Raw genomic sequence first — 25,080 nt, 5'->3', positions numbered from 1 at the left:
CATTCTGGTAATTGCTGTGTTAAATCGGCTAGTGATCTGATCTCATTAAAGTGGTGATCATAATGATAACAATACATAGAAAATTTGGCAGTTGTGTATATTGGGGGTGGAGCTTGTCCTGCTCAATGTCTGCACTCTAAAAAATGCTGGGTTGTTTCAACTCATGTTTGGGTCAAATATGGACAATAGGGGCTTGGCCCGCTCAATGTAAATGCTGGGTTGTTTTAACTCATGTTTGGGTCAAATATGGACAATTGTACTATTTTTAAACCCAGTGGTTGGGTTTGTACAAATTTGACCCAAACATGGGTTAAAAAACCAAGCATTTTTTAGATTGCAGCCTTGAAACTGTTGAATCAGAAAGTGGAGGTATGTTTTTCTTTTCATTCTGGTCATTTTATGGTAATTGCTGTGTTAAATCGGCTAGTGATCTGTTTTCTTCTTCAGGTGTGCAGCATTGCTGGACGGAGGTGTGGATGTAGCGATGGTGCTGGATCTGGGTGAGAACTGCATGGAGCAGGCTAATGGAGGAGGAGGGCTCGCAAACAATGCCTCAGAGATGTTAGAACCAGAGCCCAGCACGGAGAAACCCAAACCAGTCCGAGCCAGGACCGGCAGCATCACCCAAAGAGACAAATCGACCCACAATGGGCCACACACGCAGCCTTGTACCTCTCGGGACGGCGGCTCCCAGGTTCAGCGAAGGCTCCAGAAGACGGACGGTGGAAATAAAGGAGAAACTGGGGAACCTTCCAAACAGCCACCGTGTCGAAGGCCTCTTAGTCTGGAAATAAAACCACAGCGAATTAGAGCAGCGCAGCCAGTTAGGAAGGTGATTCAACCACCGTGGCGAAGCGGTGGCCCTTCTCCACCCACGCGAAGCCTGACAAGTCTTAGTTTAGGGCCGGGAAACTGGCTTCGACGGAGTGAGAGCACATGTACGGTGAGCTCCACGATGCCTTTGCGTTCTGGCAGGGGTCAAATGAGACCTGCGACCTCTTTGCCACATATTGCCAGGGGCATCGGACCCCTTCCTTCGCCTTCAACACCTCGTGGGCCGTGCCTCCTTGTGGCTCTTCGTCCCACAAACCTGGAACAGGAGCGTCAGACCTTTTTTCAGTCTGACTATCAGTATGAGCCTCAGTTTGAATATGCCCCTCCAGAGCCCATCAGTGTTTTGGAGAAGTACAGAGAGGGCTCTGGTCTCTTTCTGTCCCAGGTATATATTTTAAATCTAAATAACACTAATTGGTATCTGTTCCAAAAACTAGTGAGCCGCCTTACTGTCAACTGCCTCCGTAAGCAATTGACCCTTCGCTAAGCCCCGCCCTCCTTAGTTACTGTTGCTACGCCTGACAAGCTTTCGCGCCTGGCACGTCTATTACAGTATGTATGCACCGGTGTCAGACATTCCCAAGGAGATGATTAGTAATTTTGGGCGAACAGGTGAAATATCTGAGAGAGCAAGACTAAAGCGACTGCAGTTTGCGTGCGAGGGATATATCCACGACATAATATGCAACCGATTAGAGAATAATTTAATCAAAATTTAAGCTAAAGCCTATAGGTCCCAACGCAAGCAACAGCCGCCTCATACGCTGACCATTCAAATGGGAAACACACAAACTGAGGAACAGCTGTTCATGCACAGCAGGGTGAGTGAAATTTGAAAATAATCTAATAATTATAAATCAAACAGTTTATCCATAAATCCTGTGGAATAAACACAGGACATTAGCCTGACGACTTTGCAATGATAACATTCTCTCGCTTATATTTTTAGCGCGCCAGGCTACCGCTCACACGTCGTGGAGCAAACGTAGGTGTTTTTGTTAATCCTGTCGACATTTAGTTGTGAATGGGGCGTCCCACAAAAAAAAAAACTTTTAGGATAACCGGGTATCAGATTTGCACAATTCATAAGCACAACTCTTCGGCATGTTTCCCTCGTTCGAAAGCTTGCCAGACCTCCCGCGCCTGGTTACGGTTGCTAAGTCACGATTGGCCTGTGGCGGTTTTCGGGCATGGCTTAGCAAAGGGTCAATTGCCTTCTAAAATGGTGGATTAACGAGAAACCAATTTTTGCCCTGGGTCAAAAAGGGAACCCCAAAATAGGTTGGAAATGAACTCTTTCCCCGCCAGCGCCAGCATTTTTGACCATTTTCACAAAAGTTTCATGACCGCCAGAATATTTTGTGGTATGAATATCTGAACATGCATCAGAAGAAAGAATAGATCCTCTGCTCTTATTCTAGCTTCATGCATTATTTTTAAATCAACATCATCAAGATTCAGAACGATAATCAAAACACAGATGGAGTCGATCGAGTCCATCAACACCCCTAAAGCTCCTGTAGCTCGTCCTGGGTCGACATTTCATTCAGTAACATTAGGCAGTTTTGATTTATATGCTGCTTAATTTTGGTGATCTGCTTTCAAATTGCTTCAGATGCACTAGACAAGCCCACAATGCATTGCGTGCAACAGTACAAAACCATAATGCATAAATAATACAGTAGTTTAGTGGTGAAAATAGGCTGTAAATGAACGTACCGTTCAAATTTATTTATTTTTTTCAAAATGTTCTTCTTCTAAGCGCAATTATGTCTTAAAATGTTGCTTATATTGGCAGCTTGCTAGGTTTTGGAACGCAGCCATAATGCTGGTTGAGTCTTTAAACTATTGCCATTGGTCTTACCTCATGCCTTTTTCTAGGCAGTTGGGATTATGGAGTGTGTGTTGAAGAAGTATGAGACCTATGAAAACTTTGAAGAGGTCACAGGCGGAAACTTGCTACCGAAGAGTCAAGTGTGGGCCGCCACACGCAAGTACCTACAGAAGGAGGGCTGTGTCGGTGAGGTGTGTGGATATCATTTGAGAATACGTGCTTGTCTATTAGCGTCCTGCCAAATAACAGGAATAGTAATGTCAGATTCTGTCCACAGGTGGTTGTAAGTCTCTCCGATGAGCTTCTGTCCCAGGCGGTAATGATGGTGGAGAGTTGTCGACCAACACTAACTATTAACTTGTCAGGAGCACGCCAGCACTGGCTTGAGGGCATGCTCAGACATGAGATTGGTATGAACTTTAACCTAAACTGACTGTGAAAGTCATGTCCTAACCAGTCTGACTGTGACGAACAACAGGACATGTTGTCAGTCATTTCATTCATGTCGCTGTTGTGTAGGGCTAGGTAGTCCCGACCACATCGGCTACGTTTACATTAGGGCTGCACAATATATCGAAATATCGCAAATGTATCTATCGTGATATGCATATCGCGACGGCTTGCAATAACTGGGGTCATGAACAAAAGACGAAGAGAAAATCACTCGCTGCTCTCGGCTGAATAACTTTTGTAGCTTTAATAAGAATTAGTATATATTTAATTCATACAGTGAAAACTAAGCAGTGTTTTATTATTACATTTGATTATTCAGTTTGTGTTGTTAAATAACCCTAATGTAGGATAACCTGAACCCTGTGGTTTACACTGATGTTAAAATAACACTTCTTACGCTACAGTAAAACACTGATGTTCACTTTCAGAAGCTGTAGGGATATTTTCTTGTCACAAAAAGAATGTGAAACGCGTATGTAGGTTATATCATTTTAAATATATTTTTAAGATAATTTAAGTTTATTTTACACACTTGAAGCATTATCGTATCGTATACCGCATTATTTAATGAGTTATCGCATATCGCTTTTTTCTTTAATATCGTGCAGCCCTAGTTTACATGCATCCAAATAATCCGTTAGTAATTGGATCGACGGCTCAATCGGACTGAAAAGCCTTCATGTAAACGCCTTAATCGATCAGATTGAGCTCGATCCGAACGACATTTCGATCCGATTGAAAGGGGTGGTTTATTCCTTTTGTAATCCGATCGAGAAAACATGTGAACACTTGATCGGATTGAAAACCGAAACTGAAAGGACTGCGCATGTGCAATGACGTTAAACTAGCGTAATGACGTATGATGCGCGGAACGAACCATTCTTCCTGTTGAATAAAGTGTCATCAGAGAATGTCTAATAAGGGGAGATCTTCCACTCTCAGAAACTTCCGGCTTCTGAACTGGTTGCAGTTCCACTCTGGCTCCACATGAGGGCGCTCACAGGACGAGTGCAGAATGAATGGAGGTCTATGGCGCTATACCCCTCAAAATCCACTTTTCTCAGGATATAATTTTTTGTCTAGTAATTTGAATGTTGTATTCGAAAGGAGATGCAAAGAAATTACACATTGCTGGGTGTTAGATTTTTTAGAGTCACTTATTTGCTTTAAAAAGTCTTTTAAAGTGTCAATGACGTCATACACATCGTACGACCAGAGATACTGCTTTACGGCAATCCTTCACTCACTTTGGTGCTTTCGCGCTCTGCACTTTCTTTTCTCTCGAGGCATCGACAACACAGCTAAATACACGTGCTAGAAGAGTTTTTGTTTTGTTTGTTTCTGGTCCAGCTTCGGATGTCACGATGCCATCAAGCGGTATCTCTGGTCGTAATCAGTCCTTCACTGACCAATCAGCGTTCATTAGCAGAATGCTAGCGTGTTGTGGGCAACAACAACTCAACCTGTAAGAAATCGAAAGGACATAAGTACTCGTTCATTCAACTTTCGACCTATAACCCATGTTGAACTTGCAAAATCTACAATCAGATCTGAGATTTCTTTAGCCGTCTAGCTCCATAGACTCCCATTCATTTTGCACTCATGGGCGATCGCCCCCAGAGGAACTCTGGTGGAACTAGAACCAAAATTCGGTACAATAGGACTTAATAGGGAGTGGGCAGGCTCTCCGTAGACGGGCTCTGGTGTCATATTAATTAGTATCCCGTCATTCGGGAAAATTCTCACATCCCTCAGAGACTGTGAAGTGGAGCAGGACAACGGCCCACCAGTCCTTGTTTCGGATTCTCATCCACAGACGACTGGTTTTGGGCATTTTTACTGCGTGATCAATATAAGCAGCGGCACAACGGTTCATTTGCTCATGGTCTCCAAATTATGACCAGAAATGGATAAATATTAAGTCTGCTGTTTAAAACAAATAAAGAACCAATGTAGGAGAATAGTTATTATGCACAAACAGCAGGAAACTCTGTATATTAGTTCAGTGTGTGCATGTCAAAAAAACATACTCCGATTTGAATCTTGTGACATATAAACGCGCACATCAACCCGATCACGTTTAGCGTAAATGTAAACACTACACTATAATTAAGAGCTGCAGTGATGGTGCAGAATTTAGCATCATCTTGGTTCCTTGACAAAATCCTAATTGGATTATTGCAACAGAAAAAAAAAAAAATCCCATCAAAAAGATTCTTACATAACTACACCGCGGTCGCATACCTTTAAAGCAACACTAAAGATTATTTTTTACCTTAAATAAAAATCGTATCAGTGGTTCATCAGGTCGTAACAGGGTGAAAGGCACTTCTGCATTCGCTTTGCGGCCCTATATCTGCTATAACCGCACTATGCAAGTTTGCCAGATCAGGTCGCGTTTCTGTAGTTCAAATGAGACATAAGAAACTACAAATTTGACTTGCTTTACGGCAGGCGTTACAATAGTCATTATTTAGTTTTTCTTCATTTCTGATGTCGCAATACATCATACTTTAATAAAATCATGCATCATACTCTACCTTGTCTGTGGACGTCGTTCATTTTAAAGGATAAACAGTGAGCGTGCAGCGGTAGGCTAAATTATTTACGACAACGGTAATGGACAACTCCGCTTCCAACCTGAAGGGGGACTGAAGAGGAAAAGTTCCTTAGTGTTGCTAATGATTAATCAGCGATTGATTCATAATTTAATTGATAAAACTTATCGATGGTTGATTAAGCAAGGTCATCATCATTAGACGCGCAGTTTTGAGGCGTGCTGCAAAACACGTACAGCAGACACAAGGACAAATTAAGTGAAAAAAAGTCATTAAATTAATGAAAAATAAAAAAATGTTCGTCATTAATGTTAATCAAACAACAAAAGTAAAAGAGAAAATCAATTAATGCTCGACTCAACAACTTTAACAGCTTTAATAAGAATTAATCTATAGGAAATGTGTGCAAATAAATATGTCTGCTTGAAAGAATGAATAATGTTGTATGCAAGTTGACATAAAGAATTAAAAATAAGATAACAAAATAATAAATAAAACATGTTTTTGTTTCTTTATGGGAAGTGGCTTTATTTAATTTTAAGATAAATAATGACATGTTATATGTCACAGGAGTTAGGCTACAATTTAACTGAACCCATTCGAGTTTAGTCGACTAAAACTAAAGCGATTCAGATTACTAAAATATGACGAAAACTAAATCAAAATTTGCTGTCAAAATTAACACTGCTTAGGCTGATGGAACCAGAAGTGCTAAAACTCAACCAATTTCCAGGTTTTGACCAACAAAAATTCTCCATAACAGCAGCAATATATATAGTATATGAGATATCAGTTCTAATCGGCTTCATTTTGTCACATTGCGCAGCATTTCAGCCTTCGGTTTAGACGGACAACGCTTGTTTCTGTTGGGTCACAGCTGGTTTGGACTGACTAAAACACTTTATTTTGTTGTTGTTTTGTAATATTGTATTGACATTCTTCTGGTAGGATCTAGTTGGTAATTGATCATTTTTCAGTGTTAATCATACGTGACCCTGGATCACAAAACCAGTCTCGAGTCGCACGGGTATATTTGTGGCAATAGCCAACAATACATTGAATGGGTCAAAATTATCGATTTTTCTTTTATGCCAAAAACCATTAGGATATTAAGTAAAGATCATGTTACATTTCTACCGTAAATATATATAACATTTATTTTTGTGAGTGAATGCGGCACAATCGGGAACATAAATGGACTTTAAAGGAGATTTTCTCAGTGTTTTGATTTTTTTGCACCATCAGATTCCAGATTTTCAAATCTTGGCCAAATCTTGTCCTATCCTAACAAACCATACATCAATAGAAATCTCATTTATTCAGCTTTCAGATGATGTATACATCTTAAATGTACCCATGTGACTGGTTTTGTGGTCCAGCGATTGAATGCCTTTCCCTCGCAGGCACACATTACTTGCGGGGTGTGAATAACAGCTTGCAGCCGTGGGCCACTTCTGTCGGGAGAAAGCAGTTTGGACTGAAACCAGCGAATCCCACCGAAGAGGGTCTCGCGAGTCTCCACAGTGTGTTGCTACGGAAACAGCCCTTCTTGTGGCGCGCCGCGCTGCTGTACTACACTGTACATCACGCCACTTGCATGAGCTTCAGCCAACTGTTCAGACACATCGCTCGCTTCGTCCAAGATCCCGCTGTTCGCTGGGAATACTGCCTGCGCGCCAAACGAGGACAGACTGATACCTCAAAACCAGGTGAGATAATCGCCAAGAATAGAGCTGAGGAGAGATGTGTGGAATGCAAGATTATTGCTCTTGAGAAAGCAAACATTATGATCTACTATTTAAGCTTTTTATTACTATTCTGAGTCTGTCTATCCATCCGTCTATTGATCTCTCTATCTATTGTTCTATCTATCTATCTATAGGTCTGTCTTTCTGTCTGCGTCTATCTATCTATTGTTCTATCTATCTATTGATCTATCTATCAGTCTATCTATCTATCTATCTATCTATCTATCAGTCTATCTAACTATCTATCTATCGATCTATCTATTTATTGTTCTATCTATCCATCGGTCTATCTATCTATTTATTTATCAATCTATCTATTGTTCTATCTATCTATTGATCTATCTATCAGTCTATCTAACTATCTATCTATCTATCTATCTATCTATCTATCTATCTATCTATCTATCTATCTATCTATCTATCTATCTATCAGTCTATCTAACTATCTATCTATCTATCTATCTATCTATCTATCTATCTATCTATCAGTCTATCGATCTATCTATTTATTGTTCTGTCTATCCATCGGTATATGCATATCTATTTATTGTCTATCTATAGGTCTATCAATCTATATCTATCGGTCTATCTGTTTATCTGTAGATAGACATCTAACATGCTAGTAACATCCTAAACCGTTAGCAGCATGTTATCAACATGTTAAAAACATGGTAGCAATGTAATAAACCATGCTAGAAACATATTAGCAAAAACATGCAAAACATTTTTTGTGTGTGTGTCAAACTTTACTCTCTGGTTTCATATTGCCTCTCTATATTTGTAACTAATATGTTTTTGCATATGTGTGTGTACAGGTTGCTTTAGTAAAGATCAGGTCTACCTTGATGGAATTTTAAGGATTTTACGCCACAGGAGGAACATTGATTTTAAGATATTAACCGCTCTTGGAAAGGCAGGTCCTATTAATGCTAACTGTTTTAATGCAATACTCCAACTATCCCTTTAAGAATGTGTTTACACATACCACTTTCTGTATTTCCTGTTTTTAGGTTTCCTATGAAGATGTGGAGAGACTTCGGCATTTGGCCGTACTAAAGAGAACCAGGATTCCTCACTTCATGCAGGATGAAGAGCGCTATCTTCAACACCTCGACCACATTGTCACAGTGAATGAACTGAGTGACGCGGAGCTTCAAGAGCTCATTCCATGAAGATCTGGATCGGACACCATTTACAATCCACCAAACCATTTTTTCAGGTTTTCCCAGGCCAAAAAAAAAAAGTGTCTGCAAAACTGGGATTTTTAAAACGTACGATTGATATAATCTTGGATGGTTTATCATGAAAACGTAATTCATGATGATCATCCATAAAAAAGTATTACATACAGCATGGTTGTGTCCAATGATTGATGGAGTAATTTGCTACATCAAGTGCCATATTACTCAGCAAGTCTGTTTACAAATACAATGATTGTCTGTTTTGTAAAAACAACATGAATCTCAGGCATGAAAGACATGTTTGGATTCTTGCAAACCGAAGGTATGTTCGGAATAGCGTACTACCATACTCACTATTTTTGTGGTATACTGTGCACTAGATCTGCATGATTCTGGATAAATTGATATTCACAATTATTTGTTTAAAATAGAGATTACGATTCTCCCACGATTCTAATTAGACAACTAAAAATATTACGTAATTTACTAGAATGCAGTTAATTATAAATAAAATTTTTAATTTTTTAATTTTTAATCAGGTTGAGTGAATGATTCAATGACTCACTCACTCGTTTCATTTCTGGATGATTCAGTGTTTTTGAACGAATCTCTTGAATGAACGATTCAATGACAAACGCATTTTTTAACAGTCACTTGTCGCCACCTACTGGTGTAACGATGTAATGATACAATCTTTATTTGAAGCGTCAAGTTACTGATTTTGATCGCTACCATCGGCATCAGAGTTTATATCCGACCTATAAACATTTATCTGAGATCATTTTAATTATTGTAAAACAGGAATAATGATACTGTGCGGATACCGTCAAAGGTTTAATAGACATAGCCGAATCCTGTGTTTGAATCGAGATCTTTTAACGATTAATCGTGCAGCTCTACTGTGCACAGTATGCAAATTTTCTGAATGCATGGAATACTGTACATGAAGGATGAAGTACATTATGCTAAAATGTGCAGTATACAGTCAGTACTGTAACGCAATGGGCTTGACTTGACCCGGTTTTCAGTGTTATGACGGAACCGTCGTTTCTTTCTTGATTCATTAGTTGATCAGACTGAACAAAATAGGATAATGCAACTGCTAAAAGTCCTAATTATTTCAATGGGATGTTATGTGCCGATTTAAAAACGTACAATGCAGAGATCATCGGACGCAACGTCTATTGCATTGCATACTGTTTTAATACACACTAGTATTCCACTCCGAACTCCGCCATACTCGTGAGAAGCTGAAAGATGGTCATGTAGCATTTTAATGGCATTTATAATGTAATGGGCATATTCTATCATGCTAGCTAGTATTTATATTACACACAAGGCAGAACTATATCAGCACTTAATCATATAATCCACCCTGACACAGTATTTATATAGGAATTCACTCGTGAACCTATGAGCACTTCATTGAGGTTCTTCTACTAGTGAATTCCTTTTTAGTTTCTCTATTATTTATGTATTTATTATTTGCTTCTTGTATTCACGTTAAGCACTGAATGTCTGTGGTATTAGCTTTATACGCAGTAGCAAATGCATTTTTTTCAACTTAGTGGGCCTATAGACCTTATGCGCCAGAGAAACAAGATTTTTAGAATTTTGTCTTTGAACTTCCGTTTTTGTGGGAAATATTTCTATGGCATCGCCATTGAAGAGTAATTAGCTGGTGAAGTGGATTTACTTATTGTAGAGTTAAGGAAAGTTATCATGGGTATTGTAATGTTTGAAAGCAGATGTCACGAATGTCAGTAGAGAGGGAAGATTTTACATTTTGTAAGATCTTACCTTCACGCTGTGGAATTACAAACTGGAAGACAACGAGCGCAGTGCTGAAAAAGGGAGATGGTCCTCACTGCAGAACACGAAATCCAGGGGGAGGAGTTGGATCCAGATCCAACTCCTCCCACCTTACATATACCTAAACCTACCCATCTCCACCCCCTGATCCCTAAACCCACCAATCTCCACCCCTTATATCTGGAGCCAACTCCGCCCCCTGGATATCGTGTACTGCAGGGAGGTGCTACTGGGAAAAGGGGCGGAGCTTCATAAGGTCACCAGTTCCACAATCTCTTATGAATAAAAAAAAAATGGCCTCCTTTGTCACTTTTTTTATTTCTAATCAGGCCTTATGAAGTGCTACTATTGTATCTACAGATAATCAGTGTTCTTCTGAGAGCACCCTTGGTGGTCTTCATTACCCGTGCTAATGTGACGTGACACCTTCGTAGGTAACCTCAGCCTTTCGTACCTGTGTAACGCAGTCCAGCTGGCCAGCTTCCTCACTGTGCATGTTAAGATTGTGACGGACTCAGGAAGAAAAGTAGGAGGTCATGTGGATGTGCCTTATTTGGGTTCAAAACTCATGTGTCGTGTCATGTTATATGCTTGAAATTACATATCCATTTGTATTTATTATCATTGTCAGTACTGCACGAATATTGCACATTTCACAATAAGTTGCTGTTATCTTATTAAAATTATACACTGAAGACCCTAGAATCATTGTCTTGAGTGCTGAATTTTAAGTACAACATATTCAATTTTCACTATATTAAAGATATGCCCTTTTACAAAGTCTTGATTTTGTTTTGGGGCTTTGTTTAGGTATTCATGCTTGAATGTTAAGAAAATATATATTTTTCCTATATTTGACATTGTTCAGCTCTTCCCAGTAATGCTCCGGGATGCGTTTCCCGTACAACGACGTAACTCGCTGCTGAACTACCATCGTACGATGCATCATTGAAGAGATCAACTCGATAGTCACGACTGTTTCCCAAAACTCTAGTCGCAAATTTGTCATTCAACCACGTTGGTTAATGATGTCACGCAGGTGGTGGAGTAATTTCTTTAAGTCCCCCTGTAGTCAATTTTATCTCTTAAATCTTATCTTTGATCACCAAAATTACATATTTAAACATTTTTGCTTTGAAAAAAAATTCTTCATGCCTTAAAATAGCTTGAAATGTAACTCGACACCCTTGCCTCATTTGGTATACACGGTTCTATGAATATGCAAATGAGCCCCGCCTCCACTCACTCACAGCAGCTCAGAGATCCACTCGTTGACGATCACACGTTGATCTGATTGGTTACAAGGTAGTTTGTGACGTTTGAGATCGAATTACTGCCAGATATTTTGCAAAAAATTACAGACATGGCATCTGAGGACTATTTCTCACTTTTTTTCCCAGTTACTTTATTTCCAGATTCAATCATATGCTCGTACTAGAGCACGTACGCATTCTTCAAAAACCGTGCTTTAAATCTCTTGACAAACTAAAATACATAAATGACATTTATATGTATTCGAAATAAATTATATATATTGTACTGAATGTCCACAAACTCTGCTTCTAACCACAGGTCGAGAGCTGTCGTTCCAATCACACAACTTGGCGATGTTGTTTGCGAATGTTCGTTGGAATAATTTTTTCGGGAAACACTGACTCGTTTTAAAAATGCTGATAACGATGGAACTTGCGACCATAGTTGGCTAACGATGCTTTCGGGAAACACACCCCTGTTTAGTTCATCTATGAAGCCCCTCCTTCTGAAAAGCACACTGTGCTCTGATTGGTCAGCCGGATCAGTGTGTTGTGATTGGTCGAGCGCTTTTGAGTGTGTTTGGGAATTGTCCCGCCCCTCACCATAACCGCCAGTTTCAACACACTACTACTAACTAACTCAACCAGGCCCCGCCCCTTTATTCTGCGTATTAAATATTTAAATTAGGAATATTGTGACGTGTTTGTTTCCGGAAGAAAACTCAAGACTACAATGGAGACGCGTTTCAGGGAGTTCAGAAACACTGAAATAGAGAATAACTGCCTTTCACGTAATCATTCACAGCTGATGATCACAAAGTTATGAAAAAAAACAAAAAAAAAACCAGGTCAGACTGATTAAAAACAGTTTCATTTAATATATCTTATTTTCAATAAATTGCAGTAAAGCCTCCATACCCGACAATACTATAGTTTATAATCTGAGCTCATATCAGCAGGGCAAGTCATTGAACAACACAATCTTCCAGAACATAATGCAACCAGGATCGGGGGCCTCCATCAATCATCTACAGCCTGAGAATCATGGGGAAAGAGCAGGCATTCTTTCCCTCTCATAACATTATAGCTTAATTCAGTGTTGTTCCAAAAACGAAATGGAGATGTCCAACTCAAAAGGGGGGGAATAGAAAAAAAAACAAAAAACACCAGTTTGGTACCTAGATAACGATGGCAAGCAGCACTAATACAAAGTGAATGTAGGAGAAGGACTAGAGCCCATTGTGTTCATTCTGTACAAGTCTTGTGTTGCTTAATAACTTCTTGCTCCAGTAAACTGAAGCTTCACACCTGAAAGGCAGCATGTCTCTGCACGACATGTTGAGGTAAAAAGGTTTTCCTAGAAGAAAGATTCTAAATTAATGAATGATATCAGTAAAAAAACCAAAACATTTTAGATAAGATGTAGGGGTGTGCGATATCTATAGTGTACGATAATATCGCGTTGTTTTAACGATGAGTGATCTGACATTATCGACACTTTACAAAAACAGTCTATTAAAATGCATTTTTAATTCCCTCAATATTCAAGATAAGGATTTTAGATTTATATAATTTCACATAGTTAATCAATATCACACGAAGAGTGCCGTTTTTTCTCCAAATATCAGCATGATTACAAATGTGATATTGGTTTTATACAACATTTCAATAACCAATAATTTAAAATTAAGCGACTTACTTTTTAGACACAACATTTTGCCAACGAAAATAGTTCCGAACAAAACCACAGGACTGATTTGCGTCTCTGAGCAACACACGGCTGTTTCATTACCGAATGAACGAATCGTTTGAATGAATGATTCGATGACTCACTACAATGCTTCGTTCCTGTACGAATCAGAAGCTTGAATGAATCTCAAATGACAATGCCACCTACTGGCAGTTTTAATTTCACATTTAAAGTATATTTCATTTCAAAATATCAATATTCAACATTAAAAATGTTTAAAACATACAAACTTTATTTATGCATGTGTAAATGCATTCATGTCCCTCTGATCTGTATTAAAGGGATACTCCACTTTTTTTGGAAATAGGCTCATTTTACACCTCCCCCAGAGTTAAACAGTTGAGTTTTACCATTTTCGAATCCATTCAGCCGAACTCCGGGTCTGGCGGTACCACTTTTAGCATAGCTTAGCATAGATCATTGAATCGGACAGGACCATTAGCATCTCTCTCAAAAAAATGACGTGTACTAAGGCCGACGGAAAATGAAAAGTTGCGATTTTCTAGGCTGATATGGCTAGGAACTATACTCTCATTCCTGCGTAATAATCAAGAAACTTTGCTGCAGTACCATGGGTGAAGCAGACGTAATGATATGACGCAGCGCCTGAAAATAGTCCCCAGCTCGGTAACTTCCAACGTGACCGGGACTAAGTTTGTCTAACCTATTAAGACCTATTTTCAGGCGCTGCGTCATATCATTACGTCTGCTTCACCCATGGTACTGCAGCAAAGTTTCTTGATTATTACGCAGGAATAAGAGTATAGTTCCTAGCCATATCAGCCTAGAAAAATCGCAACTTTTCATTTTCCGTCGGTCTTAGTACACGATGTAACTACAGAAGAATCAAGTTTTAAATAGGAAAAATATCGAAACTCTTTGGTCATTTTTTTGAGAGATGCTAATGGTCCTGTCCGATTCAATGATCTATGCTAAGCTATGCTAAAAGTGGTACCGCCAGACCCGGAGTTCGGCTGAATGGATTCGAAAACGGTAAAACTCAACTGTTTAACTCTGGGGGAGTTGTAAAATGAGCCTATTTTCAAAAGAAGTGGAGTATCCCTTTAAACTGTGTGTAAATGCATCTAAATGCCACTTCAGATGCACATTCTGTGTTTCCTCTGCATTACAAAGAAACATTTTGTTGATACTGATTTCATTTGATTGTAACAGCTCAATAGTGTCTTATTATTCTAATTTAATTTGATTAAATGTAAGAATTTGACACAAAAGATGATGCATCCATTTAATTAGGTTACAAATGGCTTTCTAAAGGTAAAAATCAATTTAAACCTATTGGAAAAGATGATTTGTGTCACTGCTATGAACTGACCACCACACAGAATATGGAGTCAGATTTCCACAGCAGTCCTAAACCTGCCAAGGTACCAACACAATAAACACACTCAGCAATATATCGTCCAATTATTAAGAAAATCTCGGAATATTTCGAGTTATCATTTCGTCTCAATATCGCACACCCCTAACCGGATGTTACATCATTCTTACCTGCTTTTAGCCCATCATGTTGTGGTCGAGCTGCTTATTGCCAGAGCGCCTTCTGAGTTTGACAGAGGCTGTCCCTTCAGCACAGGATCTATAGAAGAACATCAACATCTTTAGGAGACCACAATACTGAAACTAGGGATATATAGGTGATATACAGCGGTTGGACAATGAAAATGAAACACTGTTGGAGGTTTCATGATATATATGTGCCAATCTTTACTGATCTTACATTCCATCATAGCTGTACATAAAATATTGCAATCCACAGAGTTCAAAAGAGGACAAATTGTTGGGCTGCAATATCATGGCACTCCCTATTTTGCTTGGTCGTGTCAATGCCGAGGATTACTGAACCGTTCTAGAGAACCATGTGCACCCAACGGTTCAAACATTGTACCCTGAAGGGAGTGTCGTGTACCAGCATGATAATGCACCAATACACAGCAAGACTTGTGACAGAATGGTTTGATGAACATGAAAGTGAAGTTGAACATCTCCCATGGACTTGCACAGTCACCAGATCTGAATATTATTGAGCCGCTTTGGGGGATTTTTGGAGGAGCGAGTCAGAAAACGTTCCTCCATCAGCATTACGCAATGACTTGGCTGCTGTTCCGGATGAAGAACGGCTCAAAATCCTTCTGGCCACTGTTGAAGGACTTGTATCTGTCATTCCCCAAGATGAAATGATGCTGTAAAAGGAGGCCCTACAACATACTAATAAATCATTGTGGTCTAAAACCAGGTGTTTCACTTTCATTGTCCAACCCTTATATGCTGGTAGCAAGTTAAGAAATGGTCTCAATATGAGTAATGAATGCAGAAAAAACAATTTCCTAGTGGTTTTCAATGTGTGATTTCACTTGATGCAGGATTATATACACTGACCGGCCCAAAAAAAAAAAAGTGGCTGTTTGGATTTAAATCATTCTTAAGTCTATGATTGGATCATTATTGCAGTGATTATTATGTTTCTATCATGTTATATGTTTGTAACAGTTCTTCAAAACCTGATTGATGAAGTGTGCAGCTTTTCATTTCTTAAACAACCATGTATGAAGAACATCACGACCATATTCCAGGATGACAATGTCAAGACTCATCAGGCTCAAACTGTGAAAGAATGGTTGTGAGGAGCATGAAGAGTCATTTCCACACATTAATCGGCTCCTTAAATTCATTGAAAGTCTTTGGGATGTTCTGGAGGAGACTTTACAGAGCGCTGGACTCTTGCATTGGCAATACAAGATCTTGAACAAAAATTGATGGAAATAACATCACAGCATTTATTTCCACCAAGAGGTGCATCTATATTTATATATATATATACACATTTATTAACTTCATAAATCATAGTGAAGAAAGTAGGTCTTTGGTGTTTTATGCCCCCAACGGCGCCTTCCAGGCAGCGAGGGGATGGGTAGGTTTAAGGTTGAGGGTAGGGTTAGCTGCCTCTAAGGAGCCATTGGGGGCTTAAAACACCATCGAGCAAGAAAGTAAGTTGGCTCACAAAAGTAGGGGTGCTCCATGGCTTCTTGGGCAGTCAATCTCTGTTGATGATCGTAACGCAGGAGTTTATCCAGCAAATCCAGAGCTTCTGGGCTCACCAAGTGCTGATTCTCGGGCTGAACAAAGTTCTCCCAGCGCTTGCGTGTCTGCCTGAAAATGTAGACGATTACAAAATTAAAACAGTCTAGCAAAGTCAATATAGAAAATATATAGCTGTGTGTATATCAATCTGCCATTGGGGATGACATCTGAAAATATTTGGCCGATTAAATGCATGGATGTGCGAAATCACTGACCAAAACGGCGACGCTTCGACAGCGTAAGGGTCGAAACTAGCACACAAACATGGATAAGCTACAACTTATAACCATGTCAGCTCTATGGACACTAGGGCTCAGCTTCTCGTTTATAATCGATCTTCATTTTGATGAACCTTTTAGTCAAGGCTGTTTTCTATGGAAGCTTGTTTCCGCCACAGAATAAAACATTTTAAAATATAATTGCTCACTTTTTCATCTCACAATTGTGACTTTATATCACGCAATTCTGACTTTACATTTCACAATTCTGAAAAATAAAGTCAGAATTGCAAGAATTGTGTGATATAAAGTTACAATTGCGTGTTATAAAGTCACTATTTTCTCGCAATTCTGACATCTTTTCTCACAATTGTGGGATATAAACTCAATTGCGAGTTATGAAGTCCATTTCTAAGGCAAAATGACTGTTTATATGTCACAATTCTGACCTTATAACACAATTGTGTGTTATAAAGTCAGAATTATGAGAAATAAACTCGCAATTCTGACTTTTTTGACATCCGACTGATTACTGATCATAGCAGCTAAATGAGTGGTTATGACATTATGTGCATCACTACCTCAAAATATGGCCAATCTAGATAACTAACAGACTCACTGTCCAAGCAGATCTTTGAAGCGCGTGTCCAGCTCGATGCGATACTTGTTCAGGTAGCTGAACAGCTCTTCTGTTCCCAGAACCTTGGCAATTCTGACCAACTGCGGCACAGATTATTCTGTTAGCACATTGTATATTTTAAGACTACATACTGCAATAGTATTCACAGAAGAATGATAAGTCATACCTGGTCATAGTTGTCTTGACCATGGAAAAATGGCTCTTTCTGGAAGATCATACTGGCTAACATACAGCCCAAGCTCCACATGTCCAGACTGTAGTCATACATCTGCAAATCATGGAGATTTAACTGCAATGTCTGATGGTAATGTGGGAATATATTGCGTGTTGCACTTTCTTCCATTCATAGTATGAGTGAGGATAATATGAGCGCACCATCTTTGTAATTCTTAAAGTCCCCCTGTGGTGTAAATCAAGCTTTTAATGTTGTTTATATGTATGTGTGGTGTTTTTAATATGCTTTAAGACAAATCATGTGTAAGTTCAGAAGTTGACACCATTGCTGAGTATTTTTTCCTTAAAACTGCAGTGAACCAAAGCGACGGTTAGAAATCGCTGGTGTTTCTGACGTCACAAACTACCTTGTAACCAATCAGATCAACGTGTGATCGTCAACGAGTGGATCTCTGAGCTGAGTGAGTGAGTGAGTGGAGGCGGGGCTCATTTGCATATTCATAGAACCGTGAATACTAAATGAGGCAAGGGTGTCGAGTTACATTCAAGATATTTTAAGGCATGACACATTTTTTCACGGAATAAACGTCTAAATATGTCATTTTGGTGATCAAAGATGAGTTTTAAGGGATAGAATTATTGACTACAGGGGGACTTTAAGTATTTGATATAACATAGCGAAGCACACAACATACCTGATAGTCAACCAGCAGCTCTGGTCCCTTATATGACCTTGAGGCGACCCTAACGTTGTAATCCTGTGCAGGGTGGTAGAACTCAGCAAGACCCCAATCTATAAGCCGCAACTACACCACGTACAAATAAAAAGACACAACAGGTCACCAACACTGATCAACACATTCAAAAGCAAATCCACAATGCTGGTATCTGACTTCACCTTTCTCATTTGGTGGTCTATCATGACATTGTGGGGTTTGACATCCCGATGCATGATGCCCATGCTATGAGAGTAGTCCAGCGCCTGCAAAGAGAAAGCACACGCGTAACACACTCTCCTGTTGAAAACACATGAAAGAGTAATCTTATTTCAGCATGCTCACCTTGAGAAGTTCATACAAGTAAAACCGGATATCAAAGTCTGTTAGTCTCTGATAGAGATCCTAAAAAAGCAGAACAAGATCATGTGAGACATTAAATGGCCCATTTAAATGTATCGACAGGAAACAAATCATTGTTACATAGCTCAACTCAGTCAGTCTTATTACTGGAATCTCTTGTTTTATTGGTTTCCCACGAGTAACATGTCTGTACCCAAAAACACACTTTTGTCGCTAACAGGATAATCAGAAAGAGCTTTATTTGTAGTAACAGTAATACAGCATTTTCTTCGCCATACAAGGTTTTAAAATTAGTTGCATGCCATTGAACAACAAGTCATCCAGCTTTTATTAATATGATATTCTGATATCAATCTAGCTTACTGCGATGTTCAACAAGTGCCTCATAGCAGCCACTGAACGAACGAACGCACAGAGTAACATTAGCTTAACTTTCAACACAGTCAACCCAAAAGTTTTTTTAGTATGATTGTTTTGATCAAGTAAAACAGCGCTGCGTTTCCCCAGTTTTAAATCGTCAAATATTGCATAATTAATGAATAATTAATAAAATTATTGTACATTTAATGACATGAAGAAGACTAAAGCTAATCAGGCACATATAGTCTGTTGGCCTGAACTTTTGTTTCGTAAATTTGTTTAGGCTTGGCATTTATAATAAATATTGTTTATATATTTTTCCTCAACACTGCAATTTTATCCCAGTGCTACTTATTTTCCAGAAAATACGGTAATTAAACTATACAAATTTTTTATTACTAATATATATATATATATATATAAAAACGTATTATTTTATTTGTTTACCCGCATATCATGTGACCTTAACTGACATCAGAGAACAGTGAATGTGTTGTTAAATTCTTGTAATATTAACTTAAAAGTCTCAGTGAGAACATCAAGCAACTATTTCAGGTCAAAGTGGCTCAGCTGACCAATTTCTGTTGTTGAAAATCCTCAGTTTAACAAGTTTGATAGTTGTAGTAACTGAAAGTGGTACCTTGAAATCCGTGTTATTGATGTACTCAAACACAAGGGCTGGCGTTCTAGACTGTGGAATACCAAAACAGAAAGAAAAAGAGAAAGGGGGAAAAACAACAACACTTAAACAGGATAAAAAAAATCAAATCAAATAAAAAGTATAACCAATGCAAATTTAAGCTGGAACGCATACACTCAAAAATAGACACCGCCTGTTGGTTTCCTTGATTAAGCACTTTGACATGAATCAGCCCTAATATTATAATTGGACTGCCGATTCTGGAATGGATTTAAATATCATACAACAGTTGTGTCCCAAAGGATACACTATACATTATGCACTACGTACCTCTATCGTCTAGTATGAGCTTATTTTCTGTTTGGAATTTTCAACGTTAACACACGATTCACACTTTATACTACAAAATGACATAGTATAGAGCAAAAATAACACTCCTAATGTGTTAAATAGAGCTGAGAATACTAAACTCTTACGGGTAGATAAAAGTCTTATGATTTTGGCAGAATATTTAACCCTCTGGTGCTGTTCGTTGTATGTTTTTTTTTTTTTTTTTTTTTTACTTCATCGGAAAGGTACAAAACTTTTCGGTACTTGCTCTGTGAAAAAAAAATAAAAAAATAAAAAATTCATGGACATGATTCAGAGAGGTTAAATGGTCCTGAAAAAAACAGTCACGGTTGAATTGTTTGCAGTCGGCCACATTGGAAATGAACGGAAGACGAATTTCGTCTAGTGGAAACGTTTGGTACTGCGCACAAACAAATCTTACTGAAAGCTCATTTTTTGAGATATCAACCTCAAATTTGGGCTTGTTTAGATTTATGCCTTTGATTTTCTCACAGTTTTAGAGTAAAACATGTTTTGGAAAATATTAATTTAATTTCATTTAGTGCATTTTTCAAAATTATAACCTTAAAGTTCTATAACGTTTGTTTAGTTTCACTTTTTTAACTTAAAATAATCTGCCCAAGTGTTATCTTTAAAAAGAGACTTTACGACAGTTTAAGTTGCTCAAAACGTGAATAACAGGTCATAAATGGATCATACATTTTCCGTAAATATAATTTAGTACCATAAAATCCTTTAAAATTACAAAATGTCAACTGAAAAACATTATCGCACTATAAATATAGTACATTAATTTCATTGAAATTGTCATTTTTGACAATGAGCACATGAGCAACAACACAGGGTTAACAAAAGGCTTTGCAAATCGTGTCACAAAATTTTATTGTATCAAAATTTCTAGACACAGTTTCTGTGTGGGCCTGCTGATAATATTATATATATTTATTTATTAAGTGAGGATAGGAGCAGGCTTCACTCAATGCATATACTTATAAGTGTGCTAGCCTAGATAATTAGAATTATAGAGAGGCCGCACTATGCATATATACTTTTATTTGCACAAATAAAATAAAAGTATATATGCATAGTGCGGCCTCTCTCCTACTTTATATATTTATTTATTTATTAAAATGATGCAAAAACAGAAAACAGTTGCATATACAGACATAGCCAAATTTACCACAGGGTCCTTCACTGTGTCTACAAGACGAATGATGTTGGTTCCTCCTCGTAAGTTCTCCAGAATTTTGATCTCACGCTTAATCTTCTTCTTCTTAACAGGCTTGCAAAAGTAAAGAATACACATTTAAGGGTTAGCACACACAAAAATAACAATTCCCCCAAAATGATTTTCGCTCATCTATGAAACAAATGAAGATATTTGTAATAATTCTCTCATCATTTTTGTCCATCCACTGAAATTCTATGAATTCAACATTTTCAATCTAATCAAAAGCCAATCCGTTTCTTAATCCCGTTCTGATTAAGGGCTCAGCCCGTACGGATATGGTTTCATTTCCCACTGTGGGGCTGATCGCTTTATATGAAGAATAGACTTAATATAGTATTTTACTCACATATTCAAATACATAAAGCACATTAATAGGGTAAACTCAGCTATGCATGTTTGCCCCACAAAAACAAACGTCAAAGGTTTTCGTTCGCCAAGCAAACATTTGGCTTTTTTGTTTACCATATTTAATGTGTGTTAATTACACAATTTCAATAGATGGAGAAAAATAGACATTGTTTGGAACACCTTGAGGTTGAGTATATAATGTATATATAAGTATATGATAACAAAATGTTCATTTTTGGGGTGAACTATCCCTTTGCTTCTTCCTGATGTTCAGACGTCACACGATGAGAGAGCAGGCGTTCTTACCTTCAGTATTTTAACAACTACTCTGTCGTTGCTGTTGATGTTGATGGCCTCAAACACTTCACTGTATTTGCCTCTTCCGAGCTTCCGTACAAGCTGGTAATCATCCTGATTGCTGAATCAGAGTAAGCAACATATCAATAAAACTGTGCAAAATGACTTACACAAACATGAAAACATTTTAAACAAGTACTGTGGGGTAACAACACCATGACTTTTTGACATGACGTACCACATTCATGTTTTTGTCGACATGGCAAGCCATTTTACTTTGAATCATTCCCAGGATTAATATGAACAATTCAATTTTCACTCGCTAAAATGTTAATTCTTGATATCAGGAATGGGATTCTTACTAGTAAGAATAGCAATTCTGATATCAAGAATTAAATTTCAACTCGTAGGCTGCCATTCAAATTCAATTGTTGATTCTTACTAGTTCAAATTCCAGTTTCACAAATCAGAAATACAATTCTTTACAGGTAAAAATCATTTTTGATATAAACAATTACTTAGTTAATAGTAAAAATATAAATTCCTGATAGCAAGAACTCAATTTTCAGTTTAAATGTTAATTCTTTTGATATCTGTAAATGTATTTCAACATGTTACAATTGTTAATTCTGATATCAATAATTTGGAGAGTAATTTGACTAGTGCCAAATGAAATTATTTATATAAAAAATTAAACTTTTTCCTAGTAGCAATTCAATCGTTGATATAAAGAACAGACATTTTTACTAGTAACCACATAATTATTGATATCTAAAGATTTTTACTAGTAATAATTATATTTCTGAAATTCTAAAACTAGTAAGATACAACATTTTGATATCAACAATTGAATTTGAATGGCAGCCTATGGTGACATTTCACTAGTGAAAATACAATTATAGATATCAAGAATTATTGTTTTTACTAGAAATTGAATTCTTGATATCAAGAATACTGACTAAATACATTCAATATTTTTGAGAAACATGAACTGCATGTACTATGGTACACAAACATGGTAGTCAATCAAGTAATAGTAACAGTAACACCACAGTACTTTTTCTAGGGATGCACTCATATGAAAATTTTGGCTGATAACGGATAATTCTTTAGATCTAACAACCGATATATTGGCAGATAAATATAAATCCAAATTTTTATTTAATTTTAGAGAGCCTGATTACAAAAACAAAAGTCTCACCATTAAAAGCCATGTCACAAGCAAACAATTATAAAGTTCTCATCATAGTCTTTATGTAACCGATATGACTTGTAATGCACATGTTGCACTTTCCTGTATTTTCCTTTTTTGAAGTGATTCCAATCATATTTAAAGCAATTCAAAACCATGATGGTGAACGATAATTATTTATCGGCTTTATTATATCGGCCAAATTTTATCGGGCCGATAACGACGATGAACATAATATCGGCCGATACCGATATATCGTGCATCCCTAACGTTTTCCAAAATTGCATTCACACTATCATCTCTGTACCTCCAGCTAGGCACATGTGCTTCATAGTCCCAGTATTCCTTGCTCTTCACAGTGTTGGCATCAGCATACACCCGTGCTTTACTGCTCACCGGACCGGGCATGGCGGGCTTGGCCAGTCGATACGCCTTCTTCCCTCCACCTACAACTACGAGACTCTCCAAACGACTGCAAGTCGACCGTCTCAGTCGTGAAACACTGCAGAAAGTATTATGGTACCCTAAAACACTGTAGCAAGCCGCTTCAATGCGATCTCTCGCGAGCAATTGTGATTGACAGCTGCTCAGCGGCGGCGCGCATGACCTCGCGCTGACGCTCGCGCCACTAAAAGCCAAAGCAAAAAGCAGAGAGCGTCCGAAACGGTACAGAAACCGGTTTGCTTTCTGATGGACCGCCAGTTTATTAAAAAAAAACTAAAGTAAGGATTTCATGACCAGCCTAATCAGATGTGTCCGTTTGTAACGTTAAATAAAATTAAAAACAATACCTGTCGAGCCCACCGAATGCAGCTAAGCGGTTAAACGGAACATAAACAACGTGAAGCAGCCGAATTGATCGATTATCTCGGAGTGCGAATAGCGTTTGATCATCACTGTTTATTATAATAGTCATTACAGCGGTTCAGCAGCTTCACTTTAAACCCGTTCCCTCTGGATAACGGCGCTAAGCTAGCGATATCGATGGATGGCTTTAATTGGCCACTACCACTTCGACACGCGCGTCTCCAGATATCCGATGAATCTTTAAATTGAGAGTTTTAATTCCTCCCAGTGATCCAGCAATTACACCCAGCAAGTGATCGAGGGATCCGCTGACAGGTAGGCGGATATCAGCCCTAGGATAGCGAACACTCCTGGCGAATTTTGCTATCGCTTCTTAGATGGAGTCATCGGAAATACTGTGTGGACTTCCGGTGTCTTTTTCAAAATAAAAGCCCCCGAATTGTTGCTGTGTCGCTTTACACTAAACAGCAGCAACTGAATGTTTAAAATGTGGAATTCTGAACAGCAGTTTTGCTTTAACAATTATATTTTAATTCTATCATTTGTTAGTATTGATTGTAAGTAGTGCTGTCAAAATGATTCATCGCAATTAATCACATCTAACATACAAGTTTTTATATACTGTGTGTGTATATATGTACACATAAACATACATATATATAACAGTATATACACACACATATAGACATATACATACATATATACATACACACACACACACACATATATGTAAATAAACTTTTATGTTAGACGCAATTAAAAATTAAGCTGAATTATTATTCCCGCTATATTGCGAACTTTTAAATCAACGTCACACAGCCTGTAGTCATTTCACCATTTGGTTCACAAATAATTACAACGGGTTATCTATGTTTACAAACATTTAATTTGTAAATGCCTTGTAGTTATGACATGCCACACCTTTGTGATAATGGAGGAGAAACAACACATTATGGCATATTTACAACTCGAGTCTCTTCACTACCTTATCTAAAACCACAGACGTTTAAAGGGACATACAGGAGGTGCTAGATGGTGGAAAAACCTGTTTTTGCTCAAAAAAAAAAAAAAAAAAAAGAAATAACTTACTCGATTCAACGTCAAGAATATTGCTTCACAAGCAACGACAACATTCAGTCTCTGCATTTAATGCACATGAAAATAAGAGTACACATATCTGTAACAGAACAAACAATACTGACACATAAGCCATTAACGTTA

General features: G+C 38.0%; 2 protein-coding genes across 3 annotated transcripts; one reads left to right on the top strand and one right to left on the bottom strand.

Annotated features, from left to right (window-relative positions):
* Window positions 1-6: 6 nt before the first annotated feature.
* On the bottom strand, window positions 7-24,258 carry csnk2a2a (casein kinase 2, alpha prime polypeptide a). 2 transcript variants are annotated; one of them, XM_084404465.1, is made up of 12 exons: window positions 23,360-24,258; window positions 21,870-21,981; window positions 21,165-21,266; window positions 19,634-19,684; window positions 18,616-18,675; window positions 18,453-18,536; window positions 18,250-18,360; window positions 17,547-17,648; window positions 17,360-17,460; window positions 16,443-16,591; window positions 14,933-15,020; window positions 7-784 (listed from the first exon to the last, which is right to left on the bottom strand). In XM_084404465.1, the coding sequence occupies exons 1-11, from the start codon at window positions 23,458-23,460 to the stop codon at window positions 14,947-14,949; spliced, it is 1,047 nt and encodes a 348-aa protein (XP_084260591.1). In that variant the 5' UTR covers window positions 23,461-24,258; the 3' UTR covers window positions 7-784; window positions 14,933-14,946. The 2 variants fall into 2 exon arrangements, with proteins under 2 accessions (XP_084260591.1, XP_084260590.1); XM_084404464.1 differs by lacking the exon at window positions 7-784 and adding an exon at window positions 12,532-13,030.
* On the top strand, window positions 454-8,741 carry kiaa0895l. Its single transcript, XM_084404463.1, has 6 exons — window positions 454-1,219; window positions 2,716-2,859; window positions 2,946-3,078; window positions 7,083-7,388; window positions 8,243-8,340; window positions 8,438-8,741. The coding sequence occupies exons 1-6, from the start codon at window positions 485-487 to the stop codon at window positions 8,597-8,599; spliced, it is 1,578 nt and encodes a 525-aa protein (XP_084260589.1). The 5' UTR covers window positions 454-484; the 3' UTR covers window positions 8,600-8,741.
* Window positions 24,259-25,080: the final 822 nt, after the last annotated feature.

The sequence above is a fragment of the Rutilus rutilus genome (assembly GCF_951802725.1).
Source record: "Rutilus rutilus genome assembly, chromosome: 3".
Lineage (NCBI taxonomy): Eukaryota > Metazoa > Chordata > Actinopteri > Cypriniformes > Leuciscidae > Rutilus > Rutilus rutilus.
Note: the sequence above shows the minus strand (reverse complement) of the source record. Positions and strands in the feature narration are given on the sequence as shown.